The sequence below is a fragment of the Phasianus colchicus genome, chromosome 2 (genome assembly GCF_987193195.1).
Source record: "Phasianus colchicus chromosome 2, bPhaCol1.hap1.1, whole genome shotgun sequence".
Classification (NCBI taxonomy): Eukaryota; Metazoa; Chordata; class Aves; order Galliformes; family Phasianidae; genus Phasianus; species Phasianus colchicus.
The window spans coordinates 16,916,937-16,935,713 of NC_143437.1; the positions used below are offsets into that span (position 1 = coordinate 16,916,937).

At 39.0% G+C, this 18,777-nt stretch overlaps 1 protein-coding gene across 6 annotated transcripts in view; it reads left to right on the top strand.

The window, feature by feature from the left end:
- Positions 1 to 18,777, top strand: part of LIN9 (lin-9 DREAM MuvB core complex component) — a 51,164-nt gene that overhangs the window by 408 nt on the left and 31,979 nt on the right. For 2 of the 6 annotated variants that reach the window (XM_090134967.1, XM_031596681.2), the window contains exons 2-5: positions 9,736 to 9,768; positions 10,773 to 10,867; positions 14,429 to 14,533; positions 16,412 to 16,545. In XM_090134967.1, coding sequence (XP_089991093.1) covers positions 9,736 to 9,768; positions 10,773 to 10,867; positions 14,429 to 14,533; positions 16,412 to 16,545 — 367 coding nt within the window. Of the gene's footprint in view, positions 1 to 79; positions 8,984 to 9,092; positions 9,291 to 9,735; positions 9,769 to 10,772; positions 10,868 to 14,428; positions 14,534 to 16,411; positions 16,546 to 18,777 lie in introns of those variants that run through there. The other 4 variants (XM_031596696.2, XM_090134968.1, XM_090134969.1 and 1 more) reach the window with 4 other exon arrangements.

The following is an 18,777-nucleotide window of genomic DNA, read 5'->3' on the forward strand; positions in this document are numbered from 1 at the left end:
GCGGGGTGCGCGCTGCGGGGTGTGGGGGCGCGTAGTGCGGGCGGGGCGGGCGCCGCCGGGGGCTGCGGGCACCGCGGGGGGCTGGAGGAGGCCGCCGGGACCCGTGTCGTGTGCGGAGGGGGGAAGGCCGGTCGTGGGGGATGGGAGCGCGGGCGGACAGGTGCGCCCACGTCCAGACCTGTGTGACGGTGTGGGGTTTGTGTGAGCGTGGCGTTCAGAGAGCGCGAGGACCAGGTGGAAGCTGGAGTACGGATGAGAAGGGCGCACATTTCTTTGTGTGTGGATTCGAGCACCGTGTGCTTGAGTGCTGTAAGAGAGGGCATTTTCGGCGTAAAATATTCCTGCTGACATGTTGTCCTCCTAAATTATATGGCAGTCTTCCTAAGATGATGTTTTTCAAGTCAGTAACTGAAGCATCCTGGCATGCCAGGATGAGAAAACATGAAGGGAAGAAGGGGTGAATAAAGGAGGAAAGAGCGTGACTGACTTTGTGTTTTGTTTTGTTTTTCTTTGTGCTCTTCAGTGACATTAGAAGTAGTCACTGGGACAGCATATGTGTGCTGTGGTTTCTAGATGAACTATTAGCATGTGCTGTAAGACCCCTAAACTGCCTGCTGGAAAAAATAACCCAAGGGTTCCTTGATACTTAGTAGGGGCTGAACCAGAGCTCTCAGCTTGCAAGGACAGCCTAAGAGAGCTGGAGCTGTTCATCCTGGAGAAGAGAAGGCTCTGGAGAGACCTGAGAGCAGCCTTTCAGTATCTAAAGGGGGGCTGTAGGAAGAAAGGGGTCAGATTCTCTAACAGGGTCTGCTGTGACAGGACAAGGGGAAATGGTTTCAAGCTAAAGGAGGGGAGATTTAGATTGGATATGAGGGATAAGTTGTTTGTAATCAGGTGGTGAGGCAGTAGCACAGGTTGCACAGTGAGGTGGTGGATACCTGGTGACATTCAGGGTCAGGCTGGAGGGGCTCTGAGCACCTGATCAAACTACAGGTATCCCTGTTCATTGCAGGAGAGCTGGACTAGATTACTTTTAAAGGTCTCTTCCAAATCAAATGGTTTTATGATTCTATGAATTGAAGCTTGTTAAATACGTGTGTGTGTATATATATGTATGTATAGCGTGTGTATATATATAGTAGTTTTAGTGCTCTTTGTATTGCAGTCTTCCCCTTACCCTATTACAGGTATGTTGGAACCCTTTTGTTTATAGTGAGATGATAAGCAGGAGTCATAGTCATAGACTCATAGAATATCCTAGGTTGGAATGGACAGGGATCATTGAACCCAACTCGTAGCTCCAGTCAGCACCACCCAAAATCCAAACCCTTTGAGAGCGTTCTCCAAACACTCCTTCAACTCTTGCACTGGGGCCATACCCACCACCCTCTGGTGATGAACCTTTTCTTAAGCCCCACCTGATCCTTCCCTGACACAGCTCCATGCTGTTCCCTCAGGTTCTGTTGTTGGTCACTACTGTGCCTGCCCCTCTGCTCTGGCATGCTCCTTAGTCTGAAACCACTTGACAAGGAATACTGTGAGATTAATTGTGTTTTATCATGCGCTGTTGTAATCGTTGCTGTACTTGAAGTCCTGGTACTTACAGCTGAAGATGGCATCTGAGCAAAGAAGGTTCAGAGACTGATAGAGGAAAAGATGGCCTTTGTGAGCAGCAAGTTGGAAGGCTGAGCCTGCGTTTCTTACAGGGGTGGTGCACGATGGTACTCATGGGGGAAGTGGAAAGGACTGAGTGTGAATTTGCTGCTTGCAAAGGGTAGGTGCGTGCCTCTAGGCAGGCATCAGTCATAGCTACAGAAATTTGTGGGTGCTACTTTTGTGCAACTGTTTACCTAGAAGTACTGGTCTGAAGTATACACTTGTATTTTTACAAGATCAGTGGTGTTACTGTTACAGGTCTTTGTGCAGCACCTTTCTTAGCTCAGGAATATGTGCATCTTACAGTACAGACTTTCAGCCTAAGTTGTAGGCTTACATGAGATACTCACATTAGTTTATAGAAGAAAAGTCACGTGTTAATTAGTCAGTGTGGTAGAGCATATTTTACAATATGCTGCATTTTTGCTATTTTGTTTTTAATGAACTTTGTTCTAAGGGGAAAAACAATTACATTGTTAACACACAAAGACTTTGTTGCAGTGATCTATGTGTGGAACCTATTGCTGTTCTCTGAGTTTACAGGTAAAAGTCTCTCCTCAGTGGCTTGGCTCATAGTCTTGTAGATCACGTCATGACTGTTGTCAGTGCATAGTCTTGACAACAGACATTTTGATAATGGATTTCAGTTTAATAGTTTTACATCTTTGTAGAACATGACTCTGATTATTCACTAAATAATTCAGCAGTTTAGGAAGGTACGCAGACGATAACCATTTATTTTTAAAGTTACTCTGACTGTCACTTTTCCAAAAAGAAGAAATAAAAATCATTCTTGGGATACCCAAGAGGTTTAAAATCTTTTTCAGACCTGCCACTTAGTGTCTCTTGTTGTTCAGAATGTCTCAGCTCTAGCAGAACCATGCTTACATAAAGCATTGCAGAACTGCAAATACATGCTAGGCTAAAACTAGGGCAGCTGGTAATTTTGGTGAACGTACATACAACAGAGTAGTTCTGTATTTTTAGTGATGCTGTTTTGTGCATCGCCATGGTTTGTGAGCATGCCGACTACTTCTGTAACAGGAGGTGGCTTGGGGTTGAGATCCTCCTTCTGACTGCCTGCTCTGATCTACTCTCGGATCTTGCAGCTCTGACAACTGCAGGGGGAAAAGAGTTAACAGTGTGATGTGGCCAGAGTCATTGTTTTAACCAAGGAGATTTATGAAGGGTCATCGAAAATTAAGGATGGAAGCGATTCTCTTCCTTTGGTACAGCTCAGTTGTCTATACTGTACCCTGATAGAATATGATAAATGCAAGTCATGGATCAACTAAGAGAGCCATAATTAATAAATAGTAGCATTTTATTGCTTATTAGATCTGTTTTCCATTCTCACTAGAACAGTATTTAGGTTATTATTCCTACTTTGATCATACCCATACTCCAGAGAAAGCAATGTGCATTTCAAGAAGTTAACTCAATATAGTTTTCCCTTTGGCACCTTTATGTTGCCTACAGGGCACCAGTGAGGTTTGCTAAGTGTGCAGTTTCACCTGGAACAGATACCCCAATGCACCGTGTTAGTGTCACATAGAGTTGTGCTGTAGTACAAGCCCTTACCCGTGGTGTGGCTGTCACTGAGTCTGCCTGGCACGTGGAGCAGACACACAGTGCCTGTGTTTGTGAAGGTCAGGGGTAAAAACAGACCTTAGGAGCAAGGTCAGTGCAGCAGAAGCTTCTGTTTGGTGCAAGTAGGGGATGTTTAGTTGTTTTCATTGGACAGAGCGGGACCTTCATGTTTTATATCTGGATCTTTTGTTTCCTATTAAATTCTTAGACCAAGCTTGTATTTTCATTCTAGGTTGATTTCGCCTATATACAACTTTCACCTGTATACAGCTTTCTGTATGCAACTTAGTTTGTAAGGGTTAATAAGAATGAACATCACAAAATTGTGTTTGGAATCTTCCATAGTGGTATAAAGATAAGTCTCTGGAATGTTAGGATAGCTCATGACTAGCTAACTTGTGATCCTTGTGACTACTCCAGTGCAAATTGTAGTCAATAGTAGACTGTAACTGGGTGTTCACATATCATTCTAATTAGACACAGTGACAAGAGAAATGAAAGTTTGTAACATGGTAAGACTATGTAGCTTCACTTTCAAATTGGAAATCTGATTCAATGGAGCTTGTGCCAGTGTTCTGGTAGCACCTGCTGCCCTCTGGCAAGTTGTGTAACACAACTGGGCTGTGGGTACTTCTTAACCCAGGAGGGAGTGAACCCCAGCAACCTCAACAACCAAAAAGGTGGGAGTGTATGAATTAACATGCATTTGATGGAGTTGAAGCCTTTTCTCACTAGTGTTGCAAGGGGGAGAGGGAAACAGTAACACTTGTGTCCAGAAAGTCCTCTGAAGAAAGAGCATTTCTATAGCAAAATCTGTCACTGAAAAATTCCAAAAGATTAAAATATGCAGAATTACCTTGAATACTAATCATTGGATTTAAATTTTGAAGACAGAATTGTTTCTTCAGACGGTTGGGTCACCCAATGGGTGACTAATTTTAGTCAGTTCCTTTTTCCTCCCTTTGTCTCCTGGTGATTCTGCAGTGGAGGTAAGCAGTGGGCAGTTGTACTGTGCAAGCCAGATGGCTGTTTCTCTTGCTCTCAGAAGGGAAAAGCAGTTGATCGTATTGAAGTGTAAATAATGCTGCCTTGTCTCTTGCTTCTAGTAATACAAGTTTATTTGTGAATTGCTTGGTTTTAAAGTACATGGAGTGAAGCTGAGGTGAGGCGATGATCCAGCATGTAATGTGCAGATGTGGTTAGCAGACAGGGTTAGTGCTGGCACACAGCTATGTATTTTTGCATTCCTGTGTGCTAGTAAGCCCTCAGAATGGGTTCCATGGAAGTGAGATGCCATCTCTGAAGAAATACAGGTATGCCAAGCTTGTATGGGGTCATCAGCATGGGGCTGATTAGCGAGTGAGCCACTGAGCTGCTGCTGAGTGCTGTGGCTGTGATGCACACAGAAAAACACTAGCAAGCTACAGGTGAATCAGAGCCAGAATGCAATAGCAGGAGGTAGCACAGTGTTAACCTTGTACAATGCAAGTACTGACAGTGGTAGTGCGTTGCCAAATCTGTATTGGTAGATGTTACTAATACAGATTGTAGGGTCTTGTGTTTTAGCATAGACAGAAGGGGAAGGAGATGAGTATCTTTTATCCCACAGATGGAAGGTGCAGCATAGGGTAGTATTTAAGGCAGAAATCATAACCTTTGCTCTCAGCACATTTTCCAGCCATGGTTCCAAGCACCTTCCCCTGCATAGCCAGTTGTTCTGCTATGACACTTCCCTCAGCAGCCGGAGGAGGGATGGGGCATAGCTCTCACCACTTTGGTTTTCCATCCCCAGGGCAAAGCAGCCATGAGCCTGCCTCCACTCTGGGCATTTGAAGCAAAAACTCAGCAGAGCCTTGAGATTCAGCACTTGGGAAAGGGCACAAGACATGTTTTGTGGTTGCTAAACAGTACCCACAGCAATCATTTTGAACAGCTTGCCTTCAAAACTGTCTATTACCATGGTATCAACATGTTGCCCAACATGAGAATGCAGTGTTTTTAAAACAAATGCTTTGGCATTGTGGTTATTCTCTGCACAAGTCCTGTAAAAGGATTCACGAGGCTGAAAAAATTGCCTTCCACCCAGAGTTACACTAGGATTTGGAAATATGCAAATGTCAGTTTGATTAGTAGGCTCATAACATGAGAATGCTGATCTGTCCATACTGGAAGCTAAAAGTTAGTGGTCTGTTGTTACCTGAGGTTTTGGGGAGCTTTTAAGTTTTGAAGCTCAGGTTTTTGTATGGTGTGTGCTTTTAACTTTCTAAGCTTTCCTGAATGAGCTACTGTTTTAGTGGGCAATCATTTGAGATGTTTCTTTTGATAAAACAGGTTACACTGAGCTTGTGTAGGTGAATGATGTCTGGGAGGGTTAATGACTCAACCTGTAATAAAAGCTTGTGTTTTTTCCCTTCTCCACAAGTTTCCTTAGCCACACCATTTTTTAGAGCCAGTAGTGTAGCTTGATGATACAGGCTTTAGAGATTTTCCTGCAAGCAGCAATAAAATAAATGCTGACCTGTGCCAAATATAGAAAATGTTTTAACAATCTGATGAGGAAAGTTTTCTTACTATATTATCACTTATCTAAACGATGTAATTTCCTATATTGATTTAGATATGCTCTTGGAACACCTCTTTGTACTCAGGTACCACTAAAATCCGTAGTTGTGGAACATCACTTGGGTCATTCTATGATTCTATGATCACTTGGGTCATTTGTAATTTTTGTTTTCGAAAATATAATCAGCTGTTACAAATTCATTATTTGAAAGAATGATTGAAGAGTCTTTCACAAATTTAATGCTTTTGTCTGTGTTCCTATTTAAAATAAAAGGATAATAAGGATAATTGTTGAGAAGTTCTTTTGCTTACATGTTAGTATTGAAAATCTACAGCAGAGCATTCGCAGCTCCTCATACTGAATCAGTGATATTCCTAGAGTCACAGAATGGCTTAGGTTGGAAGAGACCTTAATGATCATAGGTTGGAAAAGACCTCTAAAATAATCTAGTCCAACTGTCCACCTAACACCAATGTTGCCCACTAACCCATATTCCTTTGTAACACATCTGCCCGTTTCTTGAAACACCCCCAGGGACAGTGACTCCACCACCTCCCTGGCAGTAGTTGTGAATTTTGCCATGCTTCATCCCAAAGTTGTCTTATTTCCAGTATTAGTCACCTCCATAATGCAGTGAACTTGGAGGACCTGGAAATAGATTTTGGTTGCAATATTCTATGTGATGCGTAGGCCTTCTTTCTTTGCTTCCACCCATTTCTTGTGAAGTGCTTAATGTTCACACAAATGAAATCTGCCTGCTTGTCATAATAGGTATTTACATTCAAGCGTATGTGTATGTTCTGCTTTTATCTCTGTAATTAAAATGCTGGTTAAAAAGACTGCCGGCGATTACGTAATTGTATTCAGAACAGAAGTAGTGTACAAAATTAGCCCCCATTTAATGTGGGGTTGTGATAGTATGAATCCAATAATTATTGCGACCGAAAATTAGAATTGTTTCAGAAAATTTAGTCTCTTCTGAACAATAGTGATCTTTATGGTTTCTGAAATGTTTTTATCTGTATTAAACATTGGGTGTGTTTTGTTGAAACCTGTTACTACTCAGAAGGTCATCCTAGTTTCAGTTTTTGTCTCCCTGGTTGAACATGAAATACTGCCAAACTAAATGGAAAATAGAAGGGACTGGACTGTTTTCCTTGAAGTTTGATAAAACAAGAAAACTTGACGAGAAAATCTATGCATCAAGTTATTGTCTATAAGGTAAAATTAAGCTTAGTTACGTCTCTGTTGTCATTTTGAAATTCTACATTTATTCTTATGCTTTAAACTAGAAATTTTCTGCAATTTGTTACATTAAAATATTTCAGTTTTATTTCAAACTCACCTAGAGCAGAAAATATACAATGGCTTTAATTTACCGTGTAATATCTTTGTGATATAAAGCTACTCTTCAGTTACAAGAGCAGCCTGATCCTTCTATGAGCGAGTGACCTGCTTGGTAGATGAGAGAAAGGCTGTTGCTGTCCTTTACCTATAGTTCAGCAAAGCCTTTGACACTGTCTTCCACAGTATCGTTATTGAGAAGTTGTGGCTCTTTGCTGGGTGGAGGACTGGGTCCAAGGAGTGGTGGTGAATAGAGTTACATCCAGCAGGTGATCAGTCACGAGTGGTGTTCCCCAGGGGTCAGTACTGGGGCCTGTCCTGGTTAATAGCTTTACTGATGATCTGGATGAGGGGATTGAGTGCACCCTCAGGAGGTTTGCAGTCGACAGCATGTTGGGAGGAAGTGTTGGTCTGCCTGGGAGTAGGAAGGACAGTATTTGGAATATCTGAACAGGCTGGATGGATGGGCTGAAGCCAGTGGGATGGAGTTCAACGCAACCAAGTGCTGGGTCCCGCACTTCGGTCACAACAACCCCAGGCAATGTTACAGGCTTCGGGTAGAGTGGCTGAAGGACCTGTGTAGAAGATTGGATATGGTGGTGTTGGTTGACACTCTGCTGAACATGAGCCTGCAGTATGGCCAAGAAGGCCAATGGCATCCTGACTTGTATCAGCAATAGTGCAGCCAGCAGCAGCATGGAGGGCATCATCCCCCTGTACTCAGCTCTGGTGAGGCTGTGCCTTGAGTGCTGTGTTCAGTGCTGGGCCCCTCACTTACAAGAATGTCCCTGAGGCCCTGGAGTGTGTCCAGAAAAGGGCTGTGAAGGCTCTGGAGCACAAGTCTTATGAGGAGCAGCTCAGGGAACTGAGATTGTTCAGTCTGGAGAAGAGGAGGCTCAGGGTGATCTTATCTCTCTACAACTGCCTGAAAGGAGGTTGTGGCGAGGTGGCTTTCAGGCTCTTCTCCTGGATAACTAGTGATAGGATGAGAGTGAATGGCCTCAAGTTGTGCCAGAGGAGGTTCAGGTTGGAATATTAGGAAAAATTTCTTCTTCGAAAGAGTGGTCAGGTGCTGGAATGGGTTGCCCAGGGAGGTGGTGGAGTCACCATCCCTTGAGGTGTTCAAGAAATGTTCAGATGTTGCCCTAAAGGATTTGGTTTATGGAAGTTTATTTGGAAGTAGTATTGGTGGTAGGTGGATGGTTGGACTATATGATCTTGGAGGTCTTTTCCAGCCTTGGTGATTCCATCAATCTGTGATTCAAGCTGTCAGAGTTTATTTCACCTTTGAAAGAAATGTGCAGGAAAGGCAACAATGTAGCTCAAGTCTGTTACCTTGCAGTTGAACAGCTTGGAAGAAAGTGGGAGAGGGGCCTTCTAAACCACCAATGGGTGAAAGCTAGGTCTGTTTCATTGCTCAAAGTCAAACAGATGTCAGCAAACAAAATACATTGAAAGAATAAGGAATGCAGGTGGTTGTTTGTTGTTGTTTTTTTCTGTCCTCACTTCTCCTGTGTTCACTTCCAACAGCCCACCCCAAGCCAAAATACTTTGTTCTCTTGGAAAGGGGCAATATTTCATTTTTGGCTCATTCCATTCCTGTAATATGTCCCCTTGAAGCAAGGATCTCTGGCATTATGAAGTTAGTGGGCTTAGGGCACAGATACAGAAGAGTCTCAAGCAAAGGGATTTCCAGACCTTTGGAGCAAAAAATTCTCTCTGGAACTGCAGTTTGTGAGAAGCTGAAGGAAGGACCTGGGGAAAGTGAGGAGACAGAGGAGGAAGCAGTGCTAGAAGGAAAGATTACAACAGTGGGACGTAAGTGGGAAGGTAAGGTTGATTTGAGAGGAAGCCATGAAGTTTTGGAAGCACTTTCAAGCAGAAATATCTTTCCCTTTGTCTTCTCCTAATGTAAGTGCTTACAACATTTTCTTCTTAGAGAGCCATTTGCTGACTGCAGAGAATGAGGACAGTGGTGAGGCCTAGCTTTTACTTTTCTCACCCAGAACCACTGCAGAGTTGAGATGCCATTCAAGGGGAGCAGTGAAGTTCTGATGGATGCACTACACAGTTTGAAAACTGAAAACAAAGCAAGGATTGTGTCTACATTTCTAATGCCTGAATCTGCTGCAAGGAGGTACTACTGGGGGCAACTGGCTGTCTGACTCCCTGCTTTTGATCCAAGCTTGGCACACACAAGCTACTTCTTGTGTGGACACTTGGCACTGAAGAATTCTGAATTAGTCGGATGATTAAAAGAGAGTTACTTACTGTATCCCAGTAAATCATGTAATGTAGTTGCACCTGTGTGTTATTTGGACATTAAGCCTGTTGAGAAGCTGCTATGGTGAATGAAAGTGCTCAGCATCTGAAACAGTTCTGTAAGTGTGAAGCTAAAGGAAGAACAAAAAGATTTTTATTAGGTCATAATCATCTAATACTTTCCTTTGTGCAATGGGAGGTGTCTTGAGTTCACTCATTCAACTGTGAAAGTTCTAATATTCTCATTTCTTCCTAAGAATTAAGAATGAATAAGTTGTATACTCCAAAATTGTTTATGTGGATTTTCTAATATATTTCAGGTTCTTCAGCAAAAGCACTCGTGAGCCTGAAAGGTAAGAATGTGTCATTTACATGGGCAAATGAAACACCCACTCTGACTTTTATGTATGCTTAGTTTCTGGCTCTCAAACATGAAGAATATAACACTAAAAATATTTGGGTTTGATGTTTTATTGTGTTTTCTTAAAATATCATTAGTTTTGTTGTTCTTATTAGTTAGCTCTGTAGACTGATAATGCTTGATGGTTGTAACTGCACATGTTGTGGTGTGTTCAGACACTGTTCTTCTGGATGGCATTCCTGAAAAGTGTTACTTCTTAAGCATTGCTTAGGTGGCAGGTTTGATGAGAAAATTGAGGTAATTTTTCCTCTCTGGAGGATGAGATAGGAGAAGGATTCTTGGTGAGATCTGTACATGTGACAAATTTTACATTAGGAAGGAAATTCATAATCTCTTTGTGTTTTCTGTCAGTAAGTTGTAGGCTAACTCAAAAATCTATTTCTTTTCTTTGAAATTGTCTTCATGAGTGTTACATACAACTTTTGAATACTTAAAATCTGCCTAACAACAGAGAAGTTTCGTTACATATTACAAGGCTTGTATTACACAAGGAAGTTGACATGGTTTGCTGAATCTCTTTTAATTAATATAGTTTGTTTCACTTAAATTTGTTTTACTTGTTGATTTGCACCTGCTTAATCACTTTATTTTCCCCAAGATTCAGTTTTAGCCTGTCACCCTGACAGCAGAAGTAATGGAAGTAACTGATTTCACCAAAGGAGGTTTTATGAAATCTAAACTTTGTTTCAGAAATAATGAAGTTCTTTTCACGTTTCTCCTATTTTAATTGATGTTCAGAATAATTCAGTGAAGATGCTGAAGTCTAAAATCCACTTGTATTTGAATCTAAAGAAGGCATTGCTAGTAAAATAAATATATAATAGTAGTGGATGATGTTACACTGTGTTTCAGATAGTAGTTCATACTTGTGAGTGTATATGCATATATACATTTATATAATCTATATGTATTAATGACATGAATTCCTCACAACAGAGGGAAGTTTGTCCAATACGTGGAATGAAAAATATAATTCACTGCAGAAAACTCCCATTTGGAAAAGCAAGAATGTTGGCTCTACTGTGGAAATGGTAAGAAGCGGTAAAAAAAACAACTTTTAGATTGGCAAAATACGATGAAGTTGATCAAATGCATCAAAAAGTTTGGCTGGGAATTCATAGTTTTGTAATCTCAGAATGTTAAACTGTCTGCTTCACAAGCAGTCAAGAGGTTCCAATATGAATTGACAGCATTTTTTATAAATGAATAAGCAAACAAATCAAATTGCTGGCCTTGTTCAAGATAGCTGGTAATCATTTTCTGTCATTGGCCATTTATTTTATCCCATGAAATATCTTATTTCTAATTTAGGCTCGGAACTGACACATAAGGAAAAGGAAGGGAAAATGTCACTTCCATCCTTGTGCCTTCCGAGGGGGATATTTTAATAAAGATGGAGGGATGTCAGTGAAATGTTCTGCAGCATTCTGAGAGGACTCATAAGAGGATCTTGAGTTGAATAATGTCCTTGGTGTAGGGAAGTAAAAGTCAAAGAGCCTGAGTCTTCCAAGATCATGTGGTATTTGTTTAGGCTGACCATTTCCCCCCTCTCTACTTGAAATATTCCATTGTCACTTCTTTCCCCATTGTATCAAGTTCAATCTTTTCTTGATTAGTCTAGGTGTTCTCAACCTTACCTAGCTCTTTGATGTCTGGTTTGGTTTTTGCCAGCAGCTCCAATACCTAGTTTGTCTACATGTGTGTTAGTGTCTTCTTACTACAGACTGAAAAGTGTGTGAAATATTCTCTGTCGCTACACAGATCTCTTTCTCCTACACTTTTTTGATGCCACCTTCTTCCAGAGTAATTAAAATCAACTTTCCAGCTCTCACCTTTTTTTTTTCTTTTAAATTCAAATCATAATTTATTTATTGTGAAGTGCTTGTTTATTTGAAGTGGAGAATTATGTTTGGAAACTGTTGCATTTGCAGCTCTGCATGCAACCAAAATACCTGAGCAGTATCTAGCAGTGCATTGAAGCAGTGTGACTAACATCTGTCACCTAGTTTGTTCAGTGATTTTTTTTTTCTCCCTGTGGAGAGAATCTTACTCAGAGAAAGTATTTGTTTTGGGATGATTCATGGAGATGTATATACACACATTGCTGAGTGCTTATGCTGGGGAACTACAAAAGTCTACGAAATGCAGCTCCAGGCAGTGACTGCAACTTTGCTATGGCCCTGACTTCCTGACAGAGTTCATGACAGTTTCCAGCTGTGTCCCTGGAATGGTTATCTTCTCACAGAAACAAGTTTTACTGGCAATTTAAAAGATGATACGCTCTAAACAACAGAAGTCACTAGCTGTAACATTAACATCACAAAACTATAATATCAAAGCTTTGTCTTCTCTAGGTACTCTAGATATCCAAAACAAGGAGCCAAACTTTGAATTTAACTCAGTATTTTATATAAAGCTGGGACATGGGTCAGAGGATAGATTAATATGTTAGAGGATAGATTAATATGGCCCATGCTGCATAGATGTTATGTTGTCTTCTATACTGTTTTGAGATCCCCGTACACTAGAAGCTTTAGGTTGTGCTATTGATTGAAAAGTCTTTCCCAAAATGCCTGACCTATTTAGCTAAGATGGATGTTGTTTCTTTTTGACAGCTGTTATTTTATTCTGGTGTTTGACGTTAATAATCCAGACTATAAAACTTTGTTGTTTTGGGTGGTTCCTTGGAATAGAATTTGATAGCTTTTATCGAGGATTGAAAAGCAGTTCTATTGCAGTGACATAGACTTAGCGGAAATTTGAAGGAACTTTTAAGTTTTTTCCAGGTGGAATATTTTTGTTCCTATATCGGCACATGATTTTAATCTGGTATAGCATCATCAAGTACTGCTATACAGACATTTGGGAGTGAAAAACAGGTGTTCTGGAATCAGCATCTCAAACATTAATACTGAAATATAATAGAAAATATAGTAACATAATAAGCGTTTTTATTGAAACAGGATTGTGATTTCTTTCCATGCTCAAATGTTAGAGTAGTTCTGACCTTTCTTTTTTAGGCTGATAGCTTGTCAAGTTCAACAGAAATGGTATAAAAGAATATAAAGACATTATAATTTAAATCTAATATTGTTTTTAAGATTTAGTAAGTTGTCAGATTTGAAGAAATAAAATCAACAGATGTACATGAAGATAGAGAAACAACATCCAGAACAATTAACATGGTAAACTGATCACTGATAATATGATGTGGGCACTATTCAGTTACCATGCTAATATATAGCTTCTCTGTTCAATGTGTGTCTCTCTCCTGGTTAGTAAAGTGTACAAGAAATGGGAGTTTTCTTCTTCCATGTGCTTAGGTGTCCAGCACATATACAGAACTGTTACCCAACTGTAAGGGGGAAAACATACTTCCCTGGGAAAGCACCAGCTGTTCTCATGGCACAGGACAAGCCAATTTTTTGCTACTACTAATTTATTCAATTAGGAACTTGTCTTTTCAGGTAGATATTTAAGCTTGTAACTGATTAAAATAAATTTCTCATATATAAATGCTTATTAGTGAAGTTTTATTTCTCTCTTTTGATTTATTTTATGATTGCTACTGGGGACTTATTTTTGCTGTTAGTATTCTTCACATCGTGGGAGCTACAGATTTCATTCCAATACCAATTTGCAACATTCCACCACTTCTACTGGCAGAAATGATATCTGCATTTGTTTGACCTTTACTTGTCACCTTTGTTAATAGCTTGAATTACAATGGTGCAGCCCTGAAATTCTGCAAAGGAGAGACATTTCAATTATGACTTGCTCCTGCTGCAGTTTTCATGGAAGGGAAAGCTTCTTGCTTTCAGTACTGACAGCCAGTCAGAGATTACTGTTTGGACCTCATTGAAAACTCAAAATTTTTGTTGTAGAGTAAAATGTTGAGGAATAACTAAACAGAAAGCTTGTCCCCTGTTAGAAAGGAGGGACAAGGTTCATAACACACATTTACAATATAATTTCTCATTTTTTAGTCAGCCTTCTCATTCTTTTTGGGTTATAACCTCTTAGCACGAGTAAATTTTTGTCAGCATAAATTCTAATTTTCTTCTCTTATCTGATAGCTTGATAACTTATACAAGCTTTACGTTCATCAGATGTGAACCTAGAATTCTCCAGTGTAGGTACTTCCAGTAAATTAAAAATGATAATAGTAAAATAATAGACTCATATGATCCTTGCAAAAAAAAAATATATACAGCTAATATTTTTGATGAGAGCATACCAAAACACAGTCTAGACAATTTGTTTTACCAAAAATTTAGAACAAACTGTTTAAGAGAGGTGTTTATAACCAACATAAGTAATGTATTAAGCTTAGATGTACAAGTGTTCAGACATCTAACTCATCTAGATACAAGTAGGAGTTAGGTTCTAAATTCTTGCCTGGGACTGTGCCAGCAGTATAGTAATGGATAATAGCACTGGAAAGCCTTGAACCTTAAATTCCTTGTGCCTTAAAACTAGTAGGTGGCAAGAGAAAAGGCATTCCATTTCTCTCACTGTGAATACCATGCATGAACAGAGAAATCTGTTTTTATTTTTTTCTTGTAATTCATTCTCAATTTTGATATGTGCAGCCCTTCAGAAATTCAAAACGGAGTCGACTCTTCTGTGAAGAAGATGACAGACAAATAAACACAAGGTCACCCAAAAGAAATCAGAAGGCTGTGATGGTTCCACAGGTACCTACATGTATGCAGATATTTTTACCAAAAATGGGAACAAGCCCATCTGTTTAGAAGAATAGAATATATTTGCTTTTCAAGTCACACTATCTGTTTATGAATATGCCTGTGAGGAAAGATGTTGCTAGGAGTAAGCCTCAATTCAAACCAGATTTGTATTTTCTTCATCATAAGTGGGTTCCTATGATTGTTTATGAGAGTGCTTGTTCTTTTTTATGCTGGACATAAGAATACAGAGCTAGAAAGCAGTTCAGAGTTACAGCATATCTTCCTCCTGCACAAGTTTATTCCACTTCAGTTAAAAATCAGCTAGGGTTCTTCCCCAGACTACATCATTTAGAAGACTTCTATATAAATTAATATATTTCATTAGTTAGGAACTTGCTGTAGAGTTACAGCCTCTTCCATATATTCATAGCCATCTCTACCTTTGTACCTGAAAAAAAAACACCTGTCCATCCTCCAGTTCAGATAGCTTGTTTATCTGCTCCACTGCTTCACTGTCTGTTTCTTGGTATAGCACAAAAGAGTAGCAGTTATTTTTCCTGCCCTTTATTTGCTGTGTTAAACTGGGCAGCATCTCTTAGTTTCAAAGAATTGGCTCTCTGACACTTCTGTCATCCACATCACTTCTCTGTGTACCATCACCTTCTGAGCCTAATTTGCCACACTGAACAAGTAGTACTTGAATATGCACCTTATGAACTGTACTGTGCTGTGTAGAATGAGGAAGACTTAGTAACTGCTGTTTTGCTGGATTTGTTTTGTCAAAGACGTTTCTCTCTTTTGTTACTATGATTTCTTAACAGTCGAAAGCCCTGGATAATGTCCTATGCCTAATTCATTTGTACTTAAATGTTGGCTTAGGAGGTCCTACAATTGGTAGAAAAACCTTTATGAGAGCCTACAGCTGCTTTAACAGATGGATCTTAACATTGTGCTAGCCTTTGTTTCCTGGAGTTCCAGTGGAAGAAAGGGGGGCTGTATATACAAGGTGGTGGTTAAGCATAACAGGTTGTTTCCTCCCAGTTTTTTTCCTGCAAGGTGCCTACCTTGTGCTTTATTCTGTTATTGCTGCTGCTAAAGGTCATTTGTGAGCATTTGGGAAAGGATAACAACTAATTATGGCATAGGGACCCAGTTACACTAATGTTTTTGAAAAGCTGTTATGTTTTCAGTAAGCTTTTCTTTCTGTTAGTCAAGATAGCCATCCCTGTAAGGAAATTACAGAGCTATTTTTCTAGTCTTCCTTACACAGTTCTTAGATTATGCATGTGATCTAAGATAGTGCCTTTCTGCAATTTATAAAATAGCTGTCAAACTTAGTTTAAACTTGATTGCTTATGTCCATGCTAGGTACTCTTCCAGTTTTTCAAAAAGTAGATGCTCTGCTTTGACATTATTGTGCTAGTTTCTTCTTAAGTTTAAGAGTTATCAAGAGTAGAAGCAGTAGGGCAGATGAGGTGACTGATGTTGCTGGTATTTGAGCTACCACATCACATATGCCAACTTGAGACTATTCTGTAGTGCCTCAAACGTTTGAGGCCTGTGTGTACTTCAGTACTAATACTGTTATTAGCAATGTAGTTTCAGTGTTGCAAAAAACTTTCCTTAGAAGAGCTTTGAGCAGAGATAATTTGTTGTACTGATCCTGCTAAAGTTTGCCATCTGTTTTGTTTGATTGTGTTGCTGATAAAGTGCAGTAAGGTTTATTACAGATTTACAGCAACAACAAAAAATTTTCATGTAACAATATGTGGAATTAAAATGTAGCAATCATTAATGCATGAACTTGTATCAAGAAAATGTAGTTTAATTATTTGAGTATTGAAGAACAATAGACTGTTTAACCGTTTCCTTTATTTTACTATATAGAAGTTTAATACAACGATGTCAACACCAGACAAGAAAGCTTCACAGAAGATTGGTTTACGGCTTCGTAACCTGCTGAAACTTCCCAAAGCTCACAAGTGGTGCATATATGAATGGTTCTATTCTAATATAGATAAGTATGTGTCCTTTGTATAAGCATATAAGTATTCTATTAGTATAGAAACAAGTTATTTTTTGAAATTGAACTGTAAATTTTCATATACTGTTTAGATACTCCAAAATTTATTCTTGAAAATGATTTTTTTTTTTTTTTTATAATGAGCAACCTACTTGGGTAGCTCTTTTAGTTCTTGGAATGTTTCCTTATGGAAATAAATTATTTTTTATGGTCTCTGCCTCTAACAGTTGCAAGATTTTATTCATTTCTTTTTAGCTTCTTAAGCATGAGCTTAGCAGAACGCTTATGTTTTTTGAACCCTTGGGTCAGTGGTGTACAATGAAGATGGAAAGGAGACTGCCTCTTCAGAAGATACCCATTCCCTATAAGTTGTAAACTTTTATTACATATATTTCTTCCCTATTGTCCCTGTTATTTTTATTGTGATTGCGAACAGACTACTGGGTTGTGACTGTTCAGCTCTTCCCTAGATGTCAGCATCTTCTTAGATCTCCTAATCTCACAGGTTGTTTCCAAAGTCTGTGCTTCAGCCTTTGGTACTTTATTGCTTAACACCACCTAGTAAGGTGGTATAAATTGTTTAAAAGAACCATTTTAACTTAGTCCTAATCAAGGAATAAAATGCAAAAATTGTTACGAATTAACTATTATGTGAATCACTAGCGTTTAATAAATTAAAGGATGACTTCAGAGTTAACAAGCGTTCTTTTCCAGAATTTATTCATAATTACTGTTTTTGTTTCCAAATTTAATAAGAATTGCTGCAGCTCTTTTTGTTAACTTTAGCATGCAATCATAGCAACAGAAAAACGTTTTCTAATCTGTTCACGACAACCAGAAAAATTACGTGTTCATTTCAGTTTGTTCTAAATTCATCTTCTGTGGGAGTTGGTTCTTTTGAAAGAAGTAGTTTTTCCTTTTTCTTTTTCCTTTTTTTTCTTTTCCCAGGAAGGAGGGAGTGGAAACCCTACTTATTCTTAGTAGTAATTTTAGTATATGACATATAGAATCTTTTTTTTTTTTTCTTTTTTTATTATACAACAGTCCAAGAACTTTTTATTCACAAATATCTGTGAAGCTTTAGGTCTATCAGTAAAGAAGAATTTGTTTTACAGATAAATCCAAAAATCTCTTTCATAATTATCAGTGTATGCTCGTAATGCTAAGTTACAATCCTGTGAAGATATTATCATAGTTTAATTTATTAAAAAACCACATTTCTGTGGAAGAAAAACTTTATGTTGTTGTGAGTGATAAGATCTAGACAAGGTGAACCATAGTAAAGTTTAAAGCATAGTGCTGTCAACTGATGAAATATGGCTCTCTCTACACATCTTAAAATATTTTAACCAAATCTTATCCTAAATTGATATCATCAATTTAAGTGCCATTTACTTGCTAGAAGTTTGTAAAATACTTTAATCTTGGCAAATCATCTGTGAGATTATTAGGTGATTTAAACTGTTTCAGTTGGATTCTATCTACAGTGCTGTACAGTGCTGTAGGACCATTTTTCTGTAAAATCCCATTGACTTTGTTATGCTTGGAAACTTTTAAAGAGCATCTTACTACTACAAGGATTAGAGGGCCCCAGTTTGCTTACACCATTTCCCAGAGCTTCCAGACTTGTAAATGCTGTGGGCTTACAGTATGCCTGCTTTGAATTAAGTGACAGTAAAAATCAAATATGGATTCTTTTCTTTCTTTCTCTTTCTTTTAAAAAGCTTTCCTTTACATGGATGCTTTATGTTACTGAAAGTAAATCTGATTAAAATCAAACTTTTTCTGCACTCCCTGTTCTGTTTTTTGAGCATAATTTATGATCCTTAGCAGTTTTTCTTTCCCCTCTTAAATCCCAGTGCCCTGCCTGGAATGGAGGAAAGTGGCTTTATCTAGGATGCACTTCTTTTGTTCTCACTAGGTGAGATCTATTCCAGTTGCACGTGGTCTGTAATGATTAACCTGCTATTAGATAGGCATGTCCATTGCAGCTCCCATGTTTTCTCAGCCCAAGAATAATGTAGTACGACAAAGTAAAAAGCAGTCGTAAAACATAAGGTGTATCTTTGTGTTATGACAGATCATACCATCTAAGAGAAGTTTGTAAGTTGGTAGGTTCTCTGAACTTTCACTTCTATTGTAGTAATCCTCTGCTTTATTGTGGAGTCATGGTATGATGTATACCTGTCCTGAAGAGCTACAGTGACAAATTGGCTCAATTTCTTGTATT